Source organism: Urocampus carinirostris, chromosome 8 (assembly GCF_059441175.1).
Source record: "Urocampus carinirostris isolate Australia breed hairy pipefish chromosome 8, RoL_Ucar_1.0, whole genome shotgun sequence".
NCBI classification, from domain to species: Eukaryota; Metazoa; Chordata; class Actinopteri; order Syngnathiformes; family Syngnathidae; genus Urocampus; species Urocampus carinirostris.
This window is the reverse complement of record NC_142356.1, coordinates 19,563,306-19,582,987: the sequence shown is the minus strand read 5'-3', so window position 1 is coordinate 19,582,987 and position 19,682 is coordinate 19,563,306. Positions and strand designations below refer to the sequence as shown.

Below are 19,682 nucleotides of genomic sequence, written 5' to 3'. Positions count from 1 at the left end.
GTCTTGGCAAGCATACAGAGTAAAAAAAAAAGTTGAGTTGCCTCACGCCACACTCTCAATTGGAAACCAGCCGGACAGCACAAAAAAAGACGAAGACGGTGGAGTCCATTGTTGAAATGGTTCCCTTCCAAAACTTTGCTTGGAACATTAATATTACTAGATTGCTCTCACAAAATTCAGCACGGTTGCACTGTTAAAGGGAAACTTGCGTAACCGGCGTCTGAAACACAGAAAATAGAAGGAAGTCACTACACCGTGAGCAAAAACGGAGGGAAAAAAACAAGCCGCTTGGCTTCCTCCCTCGGAGTAAAAGAGGGTGGAGACATCTTCCTACCCTGCCACAGTTAGACAGTCGAGACCAGTGCAATATTTAACAAAATGTTGGGGGTGGAGTCCTGCTCTGAATCCACTCCATTGCTTGAGGGCAGCCATCATAGTGTTCACTATTGTGTGCGGCTGAGGGAAGAAGAAAAAGAGAGGAGGGCGCACAAGGGGGGGAAAGAAAACCTGTCCCTTTGTGTGGGAAAGACTCAGCAGGAAAGTGATTTTGTGACTATTTGAGTTTGCCGGCAAAACAAGGATATTCCCCTGACCAGCCTGCATTTTTGGGGGGTCAACTCGGTGCGTTTCGACGGCCTTAAACTAGCGGCAGCTTTTGGATTCTGTGGCCGGCAAACAGCGACACCCCGGCTTCTACTGATGATGAGAGCAGACGTCAGACCGGTTTGCATGAATATTGATGTGGAGGATAGTCTGTTTCATAGAAGAACAGAAGGAGGCAAGATGGCTGCCCTTTAGGATTTGTTACAAGGGAGATCCAGACGGTTCGGTGGAATTTATACAAAGTGGAGGAACGTGAAAGAAGGTGAGGATTTGCTGGGAGGGTTCTTGTGCTACTTGTGGGCATTTTTTTCTCAATGCTGGATGCATTTTTGAAGCTATGGGGACCAAGGGTAACAGGGCTACAGCTAACGTGCCCCGCAAAAAGCCAACGCATGTATAATAAGGAGGGGATTTTAGATAAAGCTATTCCAACATGGCTGACATTTTTTCTTTCTTGTTCTGCCAGAGACATATTTCTGTTTTTATTTTTGAGCTGCTCAGACCTTGAACCGATATCTTTTCGCAGGCTTTTTCTCCATAAGAACAAGCTGCTTTCCGTTGCCTCTCCCTTCGGCATTCCATTTAATTTTTAAATGTGTGTTACGTAGGGAGTGCAGCTCATTCAGATCAGTCTCGTTTCGGCTAAGAACATTTTTTTATTATGATATAATAATCTTACTGCAGTCTAATGTTAAATTTAGTTCAGCACCAGTATCCTTAGTAGTCTTTTTGCCTCTTTATGTTTTAGCCCTGATTTGCATGCAGACTTTGGTTAAGAGAGCAAAAGTCCATGCTGGAAAAGTGTTTAGCACTTTGTGAAGCAGCTTTTGTTGCTTTTGCTGCTGAATGACAAGCACGCACAAAGGCAAATACCTAAGAGAGGAGGGAGAACGGAGAAATTTGGTGGCAAGGGTGCAGTGGAGGCCAGGGAGGTCAGAAAGCTTTGACTTAAAGAAACTGAATCCTAATATTGCATTCGTTTAAATCCTGCTGTCCTACTGATTATGTTTTTTAAAGTATATTCTTAATAGTGCTAACAACATGCAGACTTAATATAAATTATTAGCATTATTCAAAGTAATAACAGCGTGACGACGTTTGCATAACAAGCACAGTTAGTCCTGAAAAGTGACAAGAACATGTCAATTTGGATGTGTTAGGCCTTAACAGCAAATAGCTAATTAGTTGTTATTTTTCTCTGCATTGACTAAGTGCCACTTAATGATTAACATCTGTCCCATTAGAATCTAACAGATCAGCCTCGGGTTTGTGTATTGCACTTGCGTATTCTACTGAAGCAGTGGAAATGCTGCTTTAATGTGCCTCAGGTGATAGGCTAATGCATATTTGCTTCAAGGTAAAGAATCTGAACTGGACTCTTAACCAAGTAATTTAGCAAACCGTCATTAGTTGGCTGATGTTAGTGCTGGAAATTAGGGAAAAAAAGTCAAATTACTAGAATTTTGACAATGATGATTTAAATAAATATTTGAAATTGATTAAAAAAAAAAAGAAGATGCAAACAGATTTTTGTTCCTACATTCAACATCTTGAATATGCATTTGTTTTTTGAAATAAGAACACTTGGGAACGTGTTGTAGATTTTACACCTGATGTTGATTTTTGTTTTGAAATATTTTTAGTCTTTTGAAGACAAGGAACCAACACATGTTCCTCTGGATTTGTGCCAAAAATCCATGCATTTCTTAGGATTCTAGCAGAGATTATTAATATTGCATTTAAAGACTATTTGATGATTTACTTAAAATATTTTATTGCTATATCTTGCACCTTCATCGCTATCTGCATTGCTTCTGTTACCTCAGCACTCGAAGAGGAATCGGCAGCCCATAAGGGCCGAGTGGGGGAAGGGCCAAGTAGATCAATCACATTCACATTGCTACTCTCATCTATCCACACCTACAGATAAAGCTGTACGGGTGGATGGCTGCTTCGCCAAGGCTCCCGGTCCCCTTTATGTCACTTCCAGGGCAAAAGACAATTTCACCTCAAGAAAAGAATGTCCAGTTGCCATAGCGCGCCACAACAATGCTGGCCACTTACAATACCCAAGCCCTCACCTCTGACCCCACTCTGTCCAGCCCACGCATCATATTTCCACCCAGAGGTGGTTGCACAAATAACAAGGGGCAACAAGGCCCATGATAGGCTAGTGGTTTTCAGACTGCACAGTTTGCTCACTGGCATACACTCTGTTGTTTTCCTGAAACTAAATGGCGATGTACAGAGTGGTGTATTGATTTTTTTTTCCTATTGATTTTCTCTCTGTGCTATTGGAGAGCAGCAGCAGCATAGCAATTGCAGAACCAAAGTAATCAACTTTAGAATTGTACTACAGTTACATGAGCCGGGTTGACACACAACATTTACATTTCCGTAAAAAAATAAACATATTAAGAACATTAAATTATGCAGAAAATTGGATATTGTTGAGTAAACTATAGAAAGAAAAAAATTAAACCTCAGTCTCTATCACAACAGAAGTTCAGATTGCGGAGTGCGTTTTAATGTTATGTTTGAATGGCCGGTCCAGGGTGAGCGTACCGGAATCTGAGTACCTATCGATGTCCCTATTTGCCCGAAGCTTGAGACAGCGAGGGTAGCAACGGAAAAAACCCCTACACATGAGCGCACGCACATGGCCACTGTGTTTACAAACACTATCGTATCGTTCGGTAACGTGACAAGCACGAGGTTGCGTAAGCGTCCCAAATTAAACCCCGTCTTTACTCGCTTGTATTCGGACGTCCGACGATTCGCGAACAGGTTTCTCGAAGGCTATTACGGGGTTGTTTATCTGGAGTTTTGGATGTGAGACAGAAATGCACTTCCACTTTTCTGAGTGAACATGGAAAAAAATGGGCATGTACAAGGTTTGGAAATAATTGCTTAATAGACTATTCAGACACAATTATTTTCTCAACATGACTTGACTTGACTCAATTGGTTAATATTGGTGTTTAAATTTCATTGCACTCTTGGTAATTTTCATGGTAAGCAATTTCAAATTTATCTATCTAAACAACTGCATAGATATAGGAGGTTTGCCCCTTTCTAAAATGTCTAATAAGCAGAACTACTCTTCAGAAACAGTCATTGTTAAGGTTAGTACCCCCATTGGCCCCCCTGTTGTCTATATGAAGCAAAACAGACAGCTGGCTCTAAATGACATTCAGAAGCATACCAGTAATCAAAACCAAAGTCTTCCAATTACATCACCAACTATTTCTGTCAAAGTCAAGGACTTTGCGCCCAATATAAGGTTTCCCAAGTAAAACTGATCGAAAAGGTCTTTTGAAATGGACTGTAAAAAGCTGGAGTCTGCATATCATGTTTAAGTTGTTTATATATATATATATATATATGTGTGTGTGTGTGTGTGTATAAATTCTGCTGGACAAATGTTTTGCTCATGTTAACATTCATTCAACTTCATTATTGTTACATGTACTTGTTGTACTTTAAGAATAGATCAGGGTTTTTATGCATGAACTCAGACAAAAAAAATCTAATAGACAAACTATTGGGTCCACATAGAAAGAGGTCTTATGTTGTATTCTATGTTTCTTTTAATAAACATTTCATTTGCCTCTACTAGTCATGATTATTTTCTGTTTATATTAAAGATGGTTTAATTGCAAACACAAGGAAATGTTTTATAAAACACTGATGAGTGTTTCAAAACACTTAAAACGAAGGCCAAATGGAGAAACTTGTAATAAACTAAGATGCCGTTCTAGATCACGTCCTATTTAAATCTTTTGCCGTTTTCAAAAAGCAGTGCCTACAATTTCTATCAGCAGCTATACAAATGATAATTTTCAGCTTTCAATAATCATGAATGTAATTTCAGGTGTATTGTGGCACTGTCAGTGATATCTCATGAATAAGTTGTGTACATCACAGCAAAAACAGTATATCCTGTAGTTAGGAGCACCAGGATAATGTTCAGACCAGATGGTCTTTGGAGCGCTCGTAAGATGGTAACCATGACTACCACGCAGCCTGAAATAAATTAACTTTTCTCCGTGCGCAGTTCATCAAGTAAGTCAGATATATTGACTGCTGCACAGACAAAGGGGTCGGAGAGAGAGAAAACGAACAGCATGGAAGGAGACATGCAGCTTTGCGAGGGGTTTGGGGTAGTTAGGGGGGCCTGCCAGTGTTTGTAGGCAGTCCGAATCGTTTTCCATGTGATAAGGCTTTAAGAGAGAGCAAAAGGATTTGTATGCTTTGCATGACAAATGTCATATTCTTAAGTGTCTGTTCCATTTTCTTCTGGTAAACAAGATAGTGTATCAATGATAAACTTGATAGATCTATGTTAAGGTTCAACTTGCTGTTTACTGTCAAAAGCTAACTCTGGAAAAGAGTTATAAGGCAAACAAAATATGGAAAGACTTGGCATACAAAGCAGTTTCTTGTAAAGCGCTTTATTGGTATCTATTGTTTCAAGTAGGTAAAATCTTTACAGACAGTAGTATTTGCAGTCTTAAAAAACCTTTAAAACCTCACCGTCTAAAACTGAGGAAATAACATCCTTTTGCATTACAATTTCTTGTAACTTGGATAGTTTTATTTCCCACTGATAATTAAAATATTCAATTTATTCAAAAAACGAAAAAACAAAACTTGGACTGTTACTAGTTCAACCAGTTCAGCCGGTTGGTTCAAGGAGTTCAACCTCACCCCTTAGAGATAATAAAACCGCTCGTGTCCATTCCTTAAAAACGTTTCAACAATTCAATAAGTTTTCAATTCCATACATTTTTTGTTTCAATAGGAAAACATCTACAGTTTACATTTGCAGAATCATATGGAAACGCTACTGCAGATTCACAAAGCCTATGATTATTGTGTTTTCTTAATGAACACATGTATAGCTGGTATTGTTGGATCTATTAAATTTGGTTTTTGGTATGCAAATAACCGTTTTCATATATTTAAAGAATTATTTGGCATGCCCATCACTTAACTCTTCAGTAAATTACTTGACCTGACTTTGGATGAAAAACAAACAGTAGAGGGGAAAAAATATGTAATTATGGGGAGTTAATTATTAAAAGATATATACGTATATAAAAATATCCCAGATAACGAGTAAAGTAAAAATAAAGACACTAAAAAAGGTGAAAAAAAACCCACACATGATTGCAATTACTCACAAGGCTGCGGGACAACAGCAAAAGAGGAATCTCCCTGCCAAGGCAGTTACATCTGTTCTGCATTAACATAAAGAACAGCAATGAGAGTATGAAGAAGGAGGAAGTTCTACAGGGACCTAAATTATACACGGACAAGTTTCTCTGATACATTTAATAGATTAGCCTGATGACAATGTGTTTTGTAGTTTTAGAAGAAAACCAAGTTAGAGCATCTGTTAGGACGTCGGACATTAAGATTGCACAACATATATGTAAACATATCCAATTGGATCCAGACCTGACTTGGTAGTGAACAGAATGCATAATTTAGGTTCCTTCTAACTATTGCAGGCATTCTTGCATCATGCTTAAGTAGGTTAGAATATCAAACTGTTGACTGTTCCATACTGAAAAAGTGGCCCTTATATTTTCAGAGCAGTGAGGTTAGCACAACTTTAGTAATCCCTATCCCAAAACAAAATACATAAATAAATCAAAAGCATTTTAGTTTCATTTAAAACCACGCTTATTTGGCTAAATAAGTTCGAACTATGAAATTACTTGCAAAGAAGAGAAGGTCTAGCAAGCAGCATGCAAGGGCAAAATTGCCCCCTGGTAAATGTCTTTTAAAGAAAAAGAAGTGGCATATTTCGAAACTTATACATATCAGATATACTGGAAATGAATGATAAACATACAAAGAAATTGACTTAATATACGTAGTGTTATGGTAAGGTTAATTATTTTTCAATGAATCCCTCAGAATTAAACTTTTTGCCAGATTTAAGAGGATATAGAAAACACAGGAGCCTTTTATCTTCTTAACATTTGTGGATGGGTAATGTGTTTATACCAATAGTATCAGTGATCATGTGAGGGACATTTGGAAACATTGTGACAGTGTACCATGTGATGAGAATCACAAGTGTGAGGGGGCGTGGACAAGTAAATTGTTACAATGTAGAACACGCTTGAACATCTGTCTAACATGCATGCCATCCAGTTGACCGAAAGTAGGGGCACATCAGCGCAACTGACGCCTGTGTTTTGGGATGAAAATTGTTAAGAGTCTAGCCCAGCGGTCGGAACCTAAGACTCATGGGCCAGCAATGGCTCTTTTCTTGAGTACATCTGACTGAGAGATAAAAAAACAATTGCAACTCTCTAAAGTCACTCTAATTTTAGGTAGGACAAGCTATTGCAATACTAGAAAGGAAATGTGTTATCCGAGGATAGATAAGGCAGTTTCAACCCGTTTACAGCCCCGGTGTTACACCAACAGACCCAAGTCTCGATGGAATCTTGTATATGGAAGCTCATTAAACAATATATGTTCACTATTGAGACACTTCATGATGAAAACCCACAGAACTGTAAACACCCGAAAACACCAGCCAAGCACCCAAAACAATTTCATTGGGTGAGCAGGGATGGGCAGAGGTATCCACACATAGCGCACACACTCTGCTCTCTCTTTCGCCCAGCGCCATCAAATGTGTCGGTATCCTTTTTGTTTGCAATATTTAGTGACATTTTACAAAAGAACTGTCATCAAATCTTCAAACGTCACAGAGTGAAATAAAATGCAATGAAGAATTAGCTTTTGTGAATTTCCCTGCGGGGATGAATAAAGTATCTGTTTATCTATCTATCTTTAGTCTGAAGAGCAGGTTTGGCAGTTTTGTTGAATTTTGTCTTAAAATTTACAGTATGGCTTCCTCTCCAAAATGAAAAAAAAATCTCCATTTTTTTTTGCTTCCATGGCTCTGTAAGTCAAAAAGGTTCCTGTTCGCTAGTCTAGCCTAAGTACCAACAGCTGATTATTTTCCACATCGAATATCAGTCATCCTTTAAGGGTGGTACAAGTGACAATAAAGCTAAAAGGGCTCCCTCTAGTGATTAAGAACAGCATCCCAAAGAGCTGTTTCGTTATATTAAACTTTTTTGTTAAAGCACGCTAGCATATGAAGGTGCATTCCGCAGGTAACCACTTTTGTAGTGGTGACTGCCACCTCATGTCGCAACTTTAAATTAAGCTTTAGTGACACGTTTGTTTACAGTATCACTTGACTACTACTTAACCACAATGAACTGTGACATATTCGACTCCAAAAAGAAGTTACTAGTCATGAAGTTCAACACACCAGGGCTTTTTGTCCTCTTTAACTGTGTAAAAGAGTTGCTAGAGGAATCCTTCAACCTGAACATTCTGAAACAAAAACACATATTCATTTACGTTGTAATGGATGGTTTTTAGGTTTGTTTTATAATAAAAAGGGAGAAACACGTTTGGATTTGATCTATTTGATTGATTTCAACCCAATTCTATTTTTTTTTAATTACATCATGCTACAGTGGCTGTGATAAAAAAAAAAAAGATGTTGGCGTACACCTGCGTACACTATCGGCACTATTATAGGTGATGGTAATGAGAGACTAGCGTTTTTCTAGGTGGACCTTGGTATGTAACGTTTGGAAACTGAGTGTCTAAAATGTATTCTGCGCTATTAATCTTACACCCAATCACCTCCAGGACTAAAAGAAAAATGTTTTTTAAAAACATGAATAATGTTTGCAGGCACTATTGGCTTCGAGGGACAAGTAGCAGCTTTAGCTGCAACTTGCTATGGGCTAAGTGGGGAAAATGTAAAAGCAAAAAGGGGGAGAGGAGTAGAGATAAAAGTTTGCATAGTCTGTTGGAATGCCAAGTTGTGCAAATGTTGTCATAGGTTGAGTGGTTTGCAGAGTCTATCTTTATATTTAGAGGGTGGATTCAAAAGACTCTAGACACAAATAATCTGACCCAGGTGAAATTGGGATAGCGAAGGATGAGATTTTACTGGCACAAGAGACAAAATTGTACTCAACAAAACTGAGCATCAACTATTGTCCCTGATGGGCTGGCACAATGAAGAATTTCCTTAAAGGAAGCGTGGGAAATTCTTCAGCAATTATATATGGATCCCGGAAGAAAAAAAATAGCAGGGACATTTGGAAATTATTTGATTTATTACACTTAGTATTGCCTAGTATTTTCTTTAATAGGGTGATCTGTAGCTATGTTGCCAAGGTTTCCACCTGAATGATAAGAACTAGTCCTAGCAGCTGTTGTGAGGCGTGAATGTCACTTATGACCCTCAACTCTGAGCAAATAGATGGCATCAACTTCAGATTCGTATTTCATTGGCCCTTTCTGCAGTCAATAGATATTGTGGGTTCAGAGCAATGCATCTTAGTTTAGAATGAAAGATTATTTTCAAAGCACAGCACTAACTACCTGAGAAAACGACACCGCACTTAAAAGACGTGTCTAAACGGGCTCTGTGACCATCTGAAAAAGAGAGGGAGCATGGCAAATTGTGGGGAGCAGTCTGATGTGTAATTGTATGCCGCTGCATTCTATTGACAAATAGCACCATATAAGTTGGACCATAAGAAACTTAATTGTGTGAATATGTTCCTCGTTGAAAAAATGTTTGTGGTAGAAAGACAAAATAACAAAATAACATGTCCCTCTCACTGAAAAACAAATTTAAATACAACAACGAATAAGGTAAAACTTTACTGGACACATATAGGAGACGGTGTCCAAGAATCACTAAATTACAATTTCTTTAAATAATAACAGTTAATGTGGGACATTTTGTGTGCCTTTCCGTTGCATGCAGTTGTAAGCATGTGTGCATACAGGCCTATATTCAGCTGGGATCTCTGCCTTTGTCCTAGGTTCACAAAGATTATTTTTTTTTTGCAGAGTGGGTGTATCCAACTGTGACAAGCTGCTTGGCTCCGCTTGGTTATTTGTAAATCCTGGATAGATCCCAGGGAATGGAGCTGCACTCATAGAAGCACAGTGTTAACCATTTGACTTAGTCGCTGATTCACAGAGCTACAGATTAAAACAAGCTTGGTCAGGGAGAAATGGTCATTTAGTTACTTGATATTAGAAATCCGTTTGTTGAAATACTTATCATACTCCAAAGCACACTATTAAACTTACATTAATTTTATTACACAATGTTAACAACATTCTTAATATCATATGAGTAATAAAAAAACAATATTCTGGCAAATTTTCAAAATAACATTATTATTATTATGGCAAATAAAGCGAGTTTTTATAACAAATTATTATTTTAAGGATTTTTTTTTCAAAACCCAAAGGATGCTGGTTCAATTGCGTGAAATTGAAAAACATCTTCCTTTTATTATCAATGTATACCTTTTCATACACTTATATTTAGACATGTTTTAAACCGATTATCTGCTCGAGGAATATAAATCTCAATTCATCTCAATTTTAGATGGGTTGTATATGCAATAAAATGTGATAAACTATTTTCACCACACAGAAACAGGTGTGTGCAGCATAAGTGCATTTTGTGTCAGATACTAAAAAAAAGTTAAAACATTAACCCTCTTAACTCTCTGTAAGAAGTGTTTTTGACACAGTTACAAGTTTTAGATACTAGGAAATTAAATACAATTTCTGTAATGTCAGACCATAGTCAGAAAAGCAAACATTTTTGTCAACTAATTTGGTCATTATTAATGTTAATCCATTTGATCGTGACATGAATAATTTTGTGGGAAGCCAGCTGAGAAAGAAAGTGATGCCCAATTTGTTGATGTTTATTGTCCACTTTGTTTTGCAGGACGCAGAGAGCACAGCCTGTGAATGGACTCTAAGCAGGCCAGATGGAAACAGACCAGAACAGACATGAGGCAGAAAAAAGTTTGACATTGAAAACAATACCCACATCCTGCAACATCTCTTACAAACTCCAGAATTCAGGGACCTTCTCAGATGGAGATCCTCCTCAAATTTCTAGTGACAGCAACTGGAACAATTACAAACCCAGCAAAGAGGCCAGCTCTATAAAGAGGCAAAATGAAATTTGCGGTGACCCTGGATTAGGACAGGAGCTGGTGAATCAGGGACCCTTTATGATAAATGGAGAGTTGACGAATGGAAATTTCAATCATGTACTTGGTGAACATGGATTCATGGCCAACCACCAAAAGAAATTGAAAGTAGATTCAGAAAACTCTGAATTGACCGAAAATACAGAATTTAAGTGCACTGCACAGGTTGGGATACAATTAGGAAAGAGTAATTGCACAATTCCTAATGGAGATCTTTTTGCTTTGTCACGGAGTAAACATCTTTCAATTAATGGTGCTGTGCTCAACCCATCTACAATAGATAAAACACCAGGTGATCTACTAGAGAAAACGTTGTCTCAATATTGTCCTGACCAGGTATCAATTGCACCTCAGAGGTCTGGGATACAAGATGCTATGAATGGTTCGTTGACTAATAAGCAACCTGGTGAAAATTGTATGCCATCCAGTTTGACATCAGATTTCTCAAATTCTTCCCAAAGGGTCAAATTGTCACAACGGCAGACCGAGCCATCTGACACTGAAGAGGAAATCAGAAATTTAAACTCTGTAAACTATATGGTAAACGGATACTCAAACAACCATGACACAGATTACAATCAGAAAAAGCAACCACAACAACAGATACAATCATCTTGCTCTGGTAATGAAAGAGCTCTGGATCAGCTCCCTGGAACGGTCCAATCATTAAATATTGCTCGCTCTTTCCAACATAAAAATGGCTCACAAACATATCCCAATGGCACAAAATCTCAACAAATTTATGAGAATGGCAACCAGAATTTTAATCCAAGTGATTTCAATGAGCCGAATTCCCTGCAGACAACTGATGCTTTATTACAGGAATATGTTTTATCATCCAACTCTACAATACAGAACATGCATGGGAAAACTGGGTCCGGTCATGACCATCAGTTTGACATTGAGTCACAAAAATTCCAACACAATTTTGGAAACATGCATGGCAGCAACAGTATAGCCATTAAGGGACTAAATCCACAGCAGCAAATCCCTGCAGCTAGATTAGACATCCGTCTAGATAGCACAACTCAACAGACAGGTAACAGGTCTTCAGCTCTCCAACAAGAAAGCTGGATGCAACAGAACGATTCAAAGCAACATATAAGTGGGATGTCAGCCAAGACAGAGGAGGAAAAGGGGGGCTTATCAGCAAAAGCTCTGTCAGACCATCACAGACGTAGTCTGCAGGTTTTCCATCAGATTTTAGAGGCAAGTCACGTAAAAAAGTTTAACTCGCCTGGACTGATTAAAGAAAACATGCGTGGGTCTAACAGCATACCAGAGCAACCAAGTAGTCTCTTAGGCCAACAACATGGAGCTTCGGCCCCTCGCCTCAATCATTTGGAGTGGCTGCAATCAAATTCTAGACCAAATTCAATGCAACAGCATTTACCCCATACAAAGCACGAACAACAGCTCGGGGGACCTGATCAAAACCCCACACTGTCCAAGCACTTACATGACAACCCTGAACTTCAGGATAACTTGATGCCTGATTTTTTCACACCACAGCAACAGCAGCACTGCAATCTTCCACGCCCACTCTCCCACCCGCCGCAGTTTGAAGAACAACAACTTAAGTCTCCCATTTACAGACCTCATAGTCAGCCACAGCCAAGCCAAGTTCAACTTAACCAGCAACACAGAAGCAACCCTGCACAGCCCAACAGTAACTTGTGCTACAAAAATATAATGGACGTTCATATGCAACATCAAAGATCATTTTCCCCTCACTCAGGCAACTCCGATTCCAGGCCCCTTCAAATTCAACAACCAAAAAACTGCCACCCGTCCAATAATGAGGACCACTCTCAGAATACGAAACAATCACAACCTTACTTGCCACAAGATGCAAAAAAACAGCAAATATCAATGCATATGCATCCGAAAACCGAACACCAGACAAAATCATGTTCACAGATCCAAAGGGGAACTCATCTGGGATCGCCAGATCCCCACAGCGACTTTCAGAAGCACGAAGCTCTGCGAATGCATCTATTACAAAGGCAGGAGAGACATGGCACTCCAAATTCTATACAAAACACGAATGATAGCAAATATGGGCTGACTAATATAAAACCTGAAAACAGATCTGGACTGGATTTTCCTCTCTCTAAGCAGCAAATGGGTGGATTGCAAATCAAGCAGGAGAATCAACAGTCTGTGTGTGAGAATATGAAGCAGAACAATATCCTCGCCTCCATGGAGCAAAGTCTAAAACAGTACCAGCTGTCTCCTGTGTTTGAAAAGAAATCTTTCGTCATCAATTCAAATAAAGTCAAGGTGGAATCGTCTGGTCCTGTCACCATCCTATCAACCAACACTGACATGTGTACAGTGGAAGCACCTAGAGTCCCTGTCCCGGCTTTAAAAAGAACGCCTGAATCCACGCCCAAAAAAGAACAACTCCTACAGAGATTTTTGGACTCCCCAATGAAGCTTTTGAATACACCAATAAAAAGTCTACTTGATACACCGATCAAAACGCAATATGACATTGCATCCTGCCACTGCGTTGGTAGGTCACCTGATGCTGATTACATTACTGAAGTGGTTTATATGACTATTGAAATGTCCCTTTATTTAGAACAAATCTGCGAGAAAGATGAGGGCCCATACTATATTCATCTGGGATCAGCACCCACGGTTGCTCGTATACGGGAGGAGATGGAGAAAAGGTAACACGTTTGCGATGTGATGTTTTGTGTCATCAAAGTAATACGGAATGAGCACTTTATCTTTCACATCTTCTATTCGAAGGTCTGGTTTAAATGGAGGAGCCATCAGGATCGAGAAAGTGGTGTACACCGGCAAGGAGGGAAAAAGCACACAAGGATGTCCTATAGCAAAATGGGTAGGAAATATGTTTGGGTTCAGCAGAAAATGGAATCCTTTGAAACTTGTACAAAAACAAAAAAAAAATCAATGTTGACGATTCAGGTGATTCGCCGAGCCAGTGTTGACGAGAAGTTACTGGTGCTGGTTCGAGAACGCACTGGACACAAATGTGAGACAGCCTGTGTAATCGTGGCAATCCTGGTCTGGGAGGGCATCCAAACCAGCCTAGCTGACAAACTCTACCTCGAGCTCAGTGAAACTCTCACAAAGCATGGAGCTCTCACCCAAAGACGATGTGCCCTCAATGAAGAGTGAGTGAAAACAAGGTCACAAAAGATCATTTCAGGGAGGCCCCACATCTCGCTGATCTAAATTGAATTTTACTTTCGAGTAAACGGATTGCCGTAAAGCTTTTCAAACAGCCGGCGAAGGAAGAATTTTCCACAGAGCAATGTTGCAACACTGCAGTTATGTTCTGTGATAGACCACCAGTAAGAGCATCACAGAAACTGTAAAGCGCAGAAAGACATATAATAATGGAATTAATATCCCTCTTAATAAAAACTGAAAAAAATCATAACGAGGAGATGATGACCGTAGGGACATTGACTTTCCAAACAGACTCATATTTGTCATTCAGTGCTTAGCTTAAACACCAGGGGAAAAAAACATTACTGTATAGCCAACATGTTCCCCCCTAAAAAAACTTGTTTTGTTTCAGGAGGACCTGTGCGTGTCAGGGATTACAACCAGATGCATGCGGAGCATCATTTTCCTTTGGATGCTCATGGAGCATGTATTACAACGGCTGCAAATTTGCAAGGAGTAAAATTCCAAGAAAATTTAAACTGCAAGGAGATGATGTCAGAGAGGTACTCTTTTTCTGACATGTTCACATATTGCTAAGTCACAATTTAGTCATGTATTTAAAAATGTATTTCATTTTATACTGTTAATTTAACAATAGCAATAATTTTCTTTTAGGAAGAGAAACTGGAACAAAATCTACAACGTCTGGCCACATTACTGGGTCCCTTATATAAAAATATGGCACCTGAAGCTTATGGAAACCAGGTGAGAACATACCCCCATCTATAACACTTTTAAACAAACAAATATTGGGCCAGACATCTAACAGTGGATGAAAACAAATGTTTTAATGTACTTAACAGTGGTTTGCGTTTCTGAATGCAAACTGTACCTAACATAACAGACCTGTTCTACGTTATGATCAAGTTCAACATTTATTTTTAGCAGACAGAAAAAGATGGGAGTCCTTTAATACTTAAAAAATAAACTTTACCTAGTAATGGGATTGTAGGTTTACTGTCCAACTTAATAAACAAAGGCCAATGGTAATGTCTTTATTTGTTGGATTATTTTGACACCAAGGAATGTACAGTACCTGTAAACAAACAAGCTCTTGACATTGCTTGAAACTAGCCACTAACCATAAGAAACCAACCTTAAAATAATGATCTCAAGCGTCAGAAAAATGCATATTGCTTGTTCTTATGATTCAAAATATACAATGCTTCCCAAAAGATAAAATTATAAATTTCCGAAAACAGGTGGAACATGAACAAAGAGCGCCAGATTGCCGTCTGGGGTATAAAGAAGGGCGTCCATTCTCTGGGGTCACAGCTTGTCTGGACTTCTGCGCTCATGCTCACAGAGACGTCCACAACATGCAAGGGGGCAGTACGGTGGTAAGATAAATATACCTGCCAGTGTTTGCTGAAATTAAAACAGAAAATCAGAATATCTTAAACTCCAAACATTGATGTGCTAAAACTATCTGTTTGAGATCAAATACACTTATTGCTACCATCATAACTGTTTTTCCAGGTATGCACCTTAACAAGAGAAGACAACAGAGAGATTGGAAAGATACCCGAGGATGAGCAGCTCCACGTACTGCCACTGTATAAAGTTGCCAACACAGATGAATATGGTAGCGAGGAGGGTCAGCAGGAAAAAATCAAATCAGGTGCTATCCAAGCCCTCAGTGCCTTCCGCCGCCAGGTGCGCATGCTTGCAGAGCCTGCCAAGTCATGTCGCCAAAAAAAGCTGGATGCTAGGAAAGCAGCAGCTAACAAAAACACCATGTTAGACAGTTCTCATGACAAGGCTGAGAAAGTTACCCCGTCTAAGACAAAAATGGGAACTGGAGTAAACAACACTCTTAGCACACCTGTGCAAGGTAAAACTCTTTTAAGTTTGGTAATTATCAACTAGCCTTGTTCCACATAACAGAATTGTATTATTTGATGACATTTACTTATGCTTGCTGTTCATTCCAGGTGCTATTGGAGCTCCTCGACATCCAGATCAACCACCGGTGTCACTTGGAGCTCACTCTCTGCAATTGCAGCACGAAAACAATCTTACCTCTTTGCCAGGTCCAACAACTGCTGCCAATTATCCCAGGTTTCCTGGCCACCCAGGATCTTTTCCAAGCACTTCAAAGCCAGGAGGCATGTTTCATCATCAACCTTCAAAACCAGAAAGCCCTTACCCATCCCCGGTCCATGGACCCAACTCGTTCATTGATGGATCTAAGCATTCATATCCTGTTTATCAATGTAACGGTGGCATGCCACTTGATAACTACCATCCATACTATGCTACAAACCAAAAGCCAATGGATATGTATCAACAACAGCGGCAAGTGTTGTATTCTGAGCAGCAGTATGCAGCAAATCAGCATTATGAGCTCAATTATCCACCAAATTATGCTGATCATGGTTTACAAGTCAATGGCTACAATGCATGCAACATGAGGTCAGTTCATCCCATCAGAGCTTTCGGCCCGTCTACTCCTAATAGTGTTGCAGACCCTCATTTTATGGATCCCCTTTCAAGAACACAGTCTGCTCAAAGACTTCGAGAATATCATGCTGGGGCCAATGGGCATCAGTTAGGAAGACCCCCAAATCCCTACTTTGGTAGTCCTCAAATGTTTCCTCCAGGCCAACAACCATTCCATATGCAAATTAAGCAAGAAATGGGTATTGCGAACACAAATATGCTTGGTGCTCAGTTAAGTGGAGGGTGTTTGAACCTGGAGACACAGACAGGATTTAGTCAGCTCAATGGTGGACCCACAGTGACTGGGATTAAACAAGAACCCGGAGTCCTGCCGAGACCACCGACGCCACCAAAGCCAGAAATATGGTCAGACAATGAGCACAACTTCTTGGACAAAGAAATTGGCGGAGTGGCAGTGGCACCGAGCCACGGCTCAGTCCTCATTGAATGCGCTAAACGGGAGCTCCATGCCACAACACCTCTTAAAAATCCAGACAGGCAACACCCAACACGAATTTCCTTGGTCTTTTACCAGCACAAAAATTTGAACGAGGCTAAGCATGGTCTGGCTATGTGGGAAGCAAAGATGGCAGAAAAGGCCCGAGAAAAGGAGGAAGATGCAGAGAGAAATGGTGGTGAGGGCACACCAAGCAAGGGTAACAAGAGGGGGACAAAACGTGAGCATCCAGAGCCATCAGAACCTTTAGGGGAGCCTCCTTATAAGCGTTTTATAAAGGCACTCTTTGAAGGGTACTCAACGTGCACAACCAACACTTACGTCAGTACTGCTCCTTATGCCTTCACCAAGGTCACAGGACCCTACAGTCGTTTTACTTAACTTATCCTCAAAAATAATATGAAGGTGCTTTATTTATGCTATGACCAACTGCAGCACTGGCCTCATATGAACACTCCAAACCTCTTCAGGTGTTTTACATTTTTAATAACTGAGCTTTACTTGTTCACCCTGCTATGGATATATTTATTTTTGTTTTGCAACTTTTGCAACATACACACTGTCAAAAACATCTGGTGCTCTCAGTTTTACACACAGACCTACCTTTTGTAGGTAGTTTTTTTGTATTTGTTTTTGTTTTGACCAGAAATTTTTGTGGGTATATTATATTATATAATTCAGTAAGGCATAGAATGCCAAAATTTGAGAAAATGACAACTTCAAGGTGCTAAGTATGTTTTCTTTTTTAATTTGTTGATACCATAATTGATATTTTAAATGATTTTTTTAAACGAGAAATGGGATATATTTGAAATCAATAGTTTCAAAAGGTTTTGTGAACAGTGTCTTGAGCACTTCCTGATTTTTAAATGCAAGCGTGAGCATTTACATGTAACAAATGTTAGAAATGAATTACCAAACATCCAAAAACAACATTTTTTATTCTGGAAGATTCCTCAGAACACTCTAGTTGGTGCTTCTTCTGCTACATTTATTCTTTATATTGAGCCATTCAAATGGTGCATTTTTAACATTTTGAGGGGAGAGCTTTTGTCTGAGGTTTTCCAGTTCAATGTTTCTTTCAGAAGGTTCACTAAACCGATTGAAATTGTGAAAAATAAGTGTAGTTTTACGTCTGTGGTGCTTATTTGATGTGTTTTTTTAATGAACTGAGGAGCATGAGACAGGGTAAGCTTGGTGTCACTTTCAGAGGGCAGCTGGCTTGCTGAGGGTTTAATTCTTTCAATATTGTAATCTAACTGTAAGATAAACAGGTGAGATGTGTACAGTAATTTAAATTCCCTTTTTGGAATTTCTGTTATGATTTGTGTTTGTTGTAAAGAATGCGCAAAGCCGGATTTAATGTTTATGTTTGGTGTTCCAATGGATCTTGTTTCATAGGGTGCTATAGAACCTGTTAAAACATGTGAGTAAAAAGAGGGCCGTTAAATAATGTACAGTACAGACCAGTCATATACCTCAGAACCAGTTTGGCAATAGGAAAAAAAAAATCATAGTTCCTTGTTCAGTTGGTTTTGCTCACAGTTTAACTGCATGCCACCTAAAAGGCGGAAACGTTCTTACTTTCGTATCTACCTGCAAGAAAACTTCAATTTTTAATGTTACTGTAAAATCAGGGACATTCAAAATGAAAATGTATATTATTACTTGCATTTACTTGTCTTTGCTAAGTCAGGGACGTGCCATTGCGTTTTGTGTCCCGTTCCATTTTTTTTATATATATAATTTCAAGCCAATTTTTAGAGGATAAAAAATATATGTAAATCCTTTCCTGCAATTTCTTGTTAGAGTAGCACTGTGGGTTATTTTGCCCTCAAATGAACACAACGTATATGCACTGATTTGACTAAAGGGAAAGTATGATATTAAATAAATTAAGGGCAATTTTTTTGCTTACGATACAAGGCAAGACCAAGACAAACCGTATCGTCTCTTTGCCTGTGTACAGTTCAATTTATTTATAACCACTCAGCAATTGTATGATTTTTCTTCTTCATTTTTTAATTAATGTGGTATATAATTAAACAATTGTATTATTATAGTCACAATTCACCCACTCAATACAAATTGGATTTCTGAAAGCACTTCTTTTTTTTAATTTTAGGAAAAAAATATATCTAATAAAGTACAAAGTGTTTTATTTAAACAGGGTGTAAATGGGTTTGTCACGTTGTACAGTGAATATCAATGATTTTGTTTTAAACTTGATGTTGACATCATTTCTTGTCAAAGCAAAGTGACCCGAAAATAATAACATTTCGTAAAATCAAAAGACTTTTGTATATAGTACTCACTTTCAACATGTTTATTGTTAGCAGAAAAAACATTGGAATTTATATTTTTAATTCTGTAAAATCCACAATACTTTTGTGTTCATTGTACAGAGCCCAGCGACAGTAGCAGGTTGTGGTGAGATTTATGAGATTCAGCGGGTTACAGAAAATAAAATGAGCAGAGCCATACTTGAAGCTATGAGTCAACATTACTTGAATGCTTTGCTGGATATAACATGAGTACTGCATGTATTAGGCTCAAACAACTGCTAGGTCATCATTCTTTCCAAGCAGACACTAAAAGTCACTTGTTGTTTTCAGTTTTGTTTCTCAAAATTTACCGTGTCCCCCCACCCCCAAGTATGCTAAAAAGAAAACTTGGATTCAATTGTAAGTATTGTAAAAGCAATTTATTTCAAAGTTGTTCTTATCTCATTGCTGATATTGCCAAGGTGTGGGTGTTGTTTTCCTCCAATAAATTTATATTTATTTTAAGATATTTGACTTGTATAAACATATCACCTTTAACATTATAAATACACCTCCATTTTCAAATGTTTGTGTGGATTCTCCTTCAAAAGTCCAAAT

At 38.8% G+C, this 19,682-nt stretch overlaps 1 protein-coding gene across 1 annotated transcript; it reads left to right on the top strand.

Moving 5' to 3' along the window:
• Positions 1–487: 487 nt before the first annotated feature.
• Positions 488–19,649, top strand: tet2 (tet methylcytosine dioxygenase 2). The gene is made up of 10 exons (XM_088341883.1): positions 488–865; positions 10,424–13,212; positions 13,282–13,372; positions 13,455–13,548; positions 13,635–13,843; positions 14,254–14,404; positions 14,517–14,606; positions 15,104–15,241; positions 15,381–15,735; positions 15,836–19,649. Exons 2-10 carry the CDS (start codon positions 10,467–10,469, stop codon positions 17,179–17,181), a joined length of 5,220 nt encoding a protein of 1,739 aa, XP_088198009.1. The 5' UTR covers positions 488–865; positions 10,424–10,466; the 3' UTR covers positions 17,182–19,649.
• The last annotated feature ends 33 nt before the right edge of the window (positions 19,650–19,682 follow it).

Coding starts and splice junctions, on each gene's coding strand:
- tet2 (XM_088341883.1), top strand. CDS start 10,467: ATGGAAACAGACCAGAACAGACATGAGGCAGAAAAAAGTTTGACATTG. Junction 13,373..13,454: donor CGGGAGGAGATGGAGAAAAG/GTAACACGTTTG, acceptor TTCTATTCGAAG/GTCTGGTTTAAATGGAGGAG. Junction 13,549..13,634: donor GATGTCCTATAGCAAAATGG/GTAGGAAATATG, acceptor TTGACGATTCAG/GTGATTCGCCGAGCCAGTGT.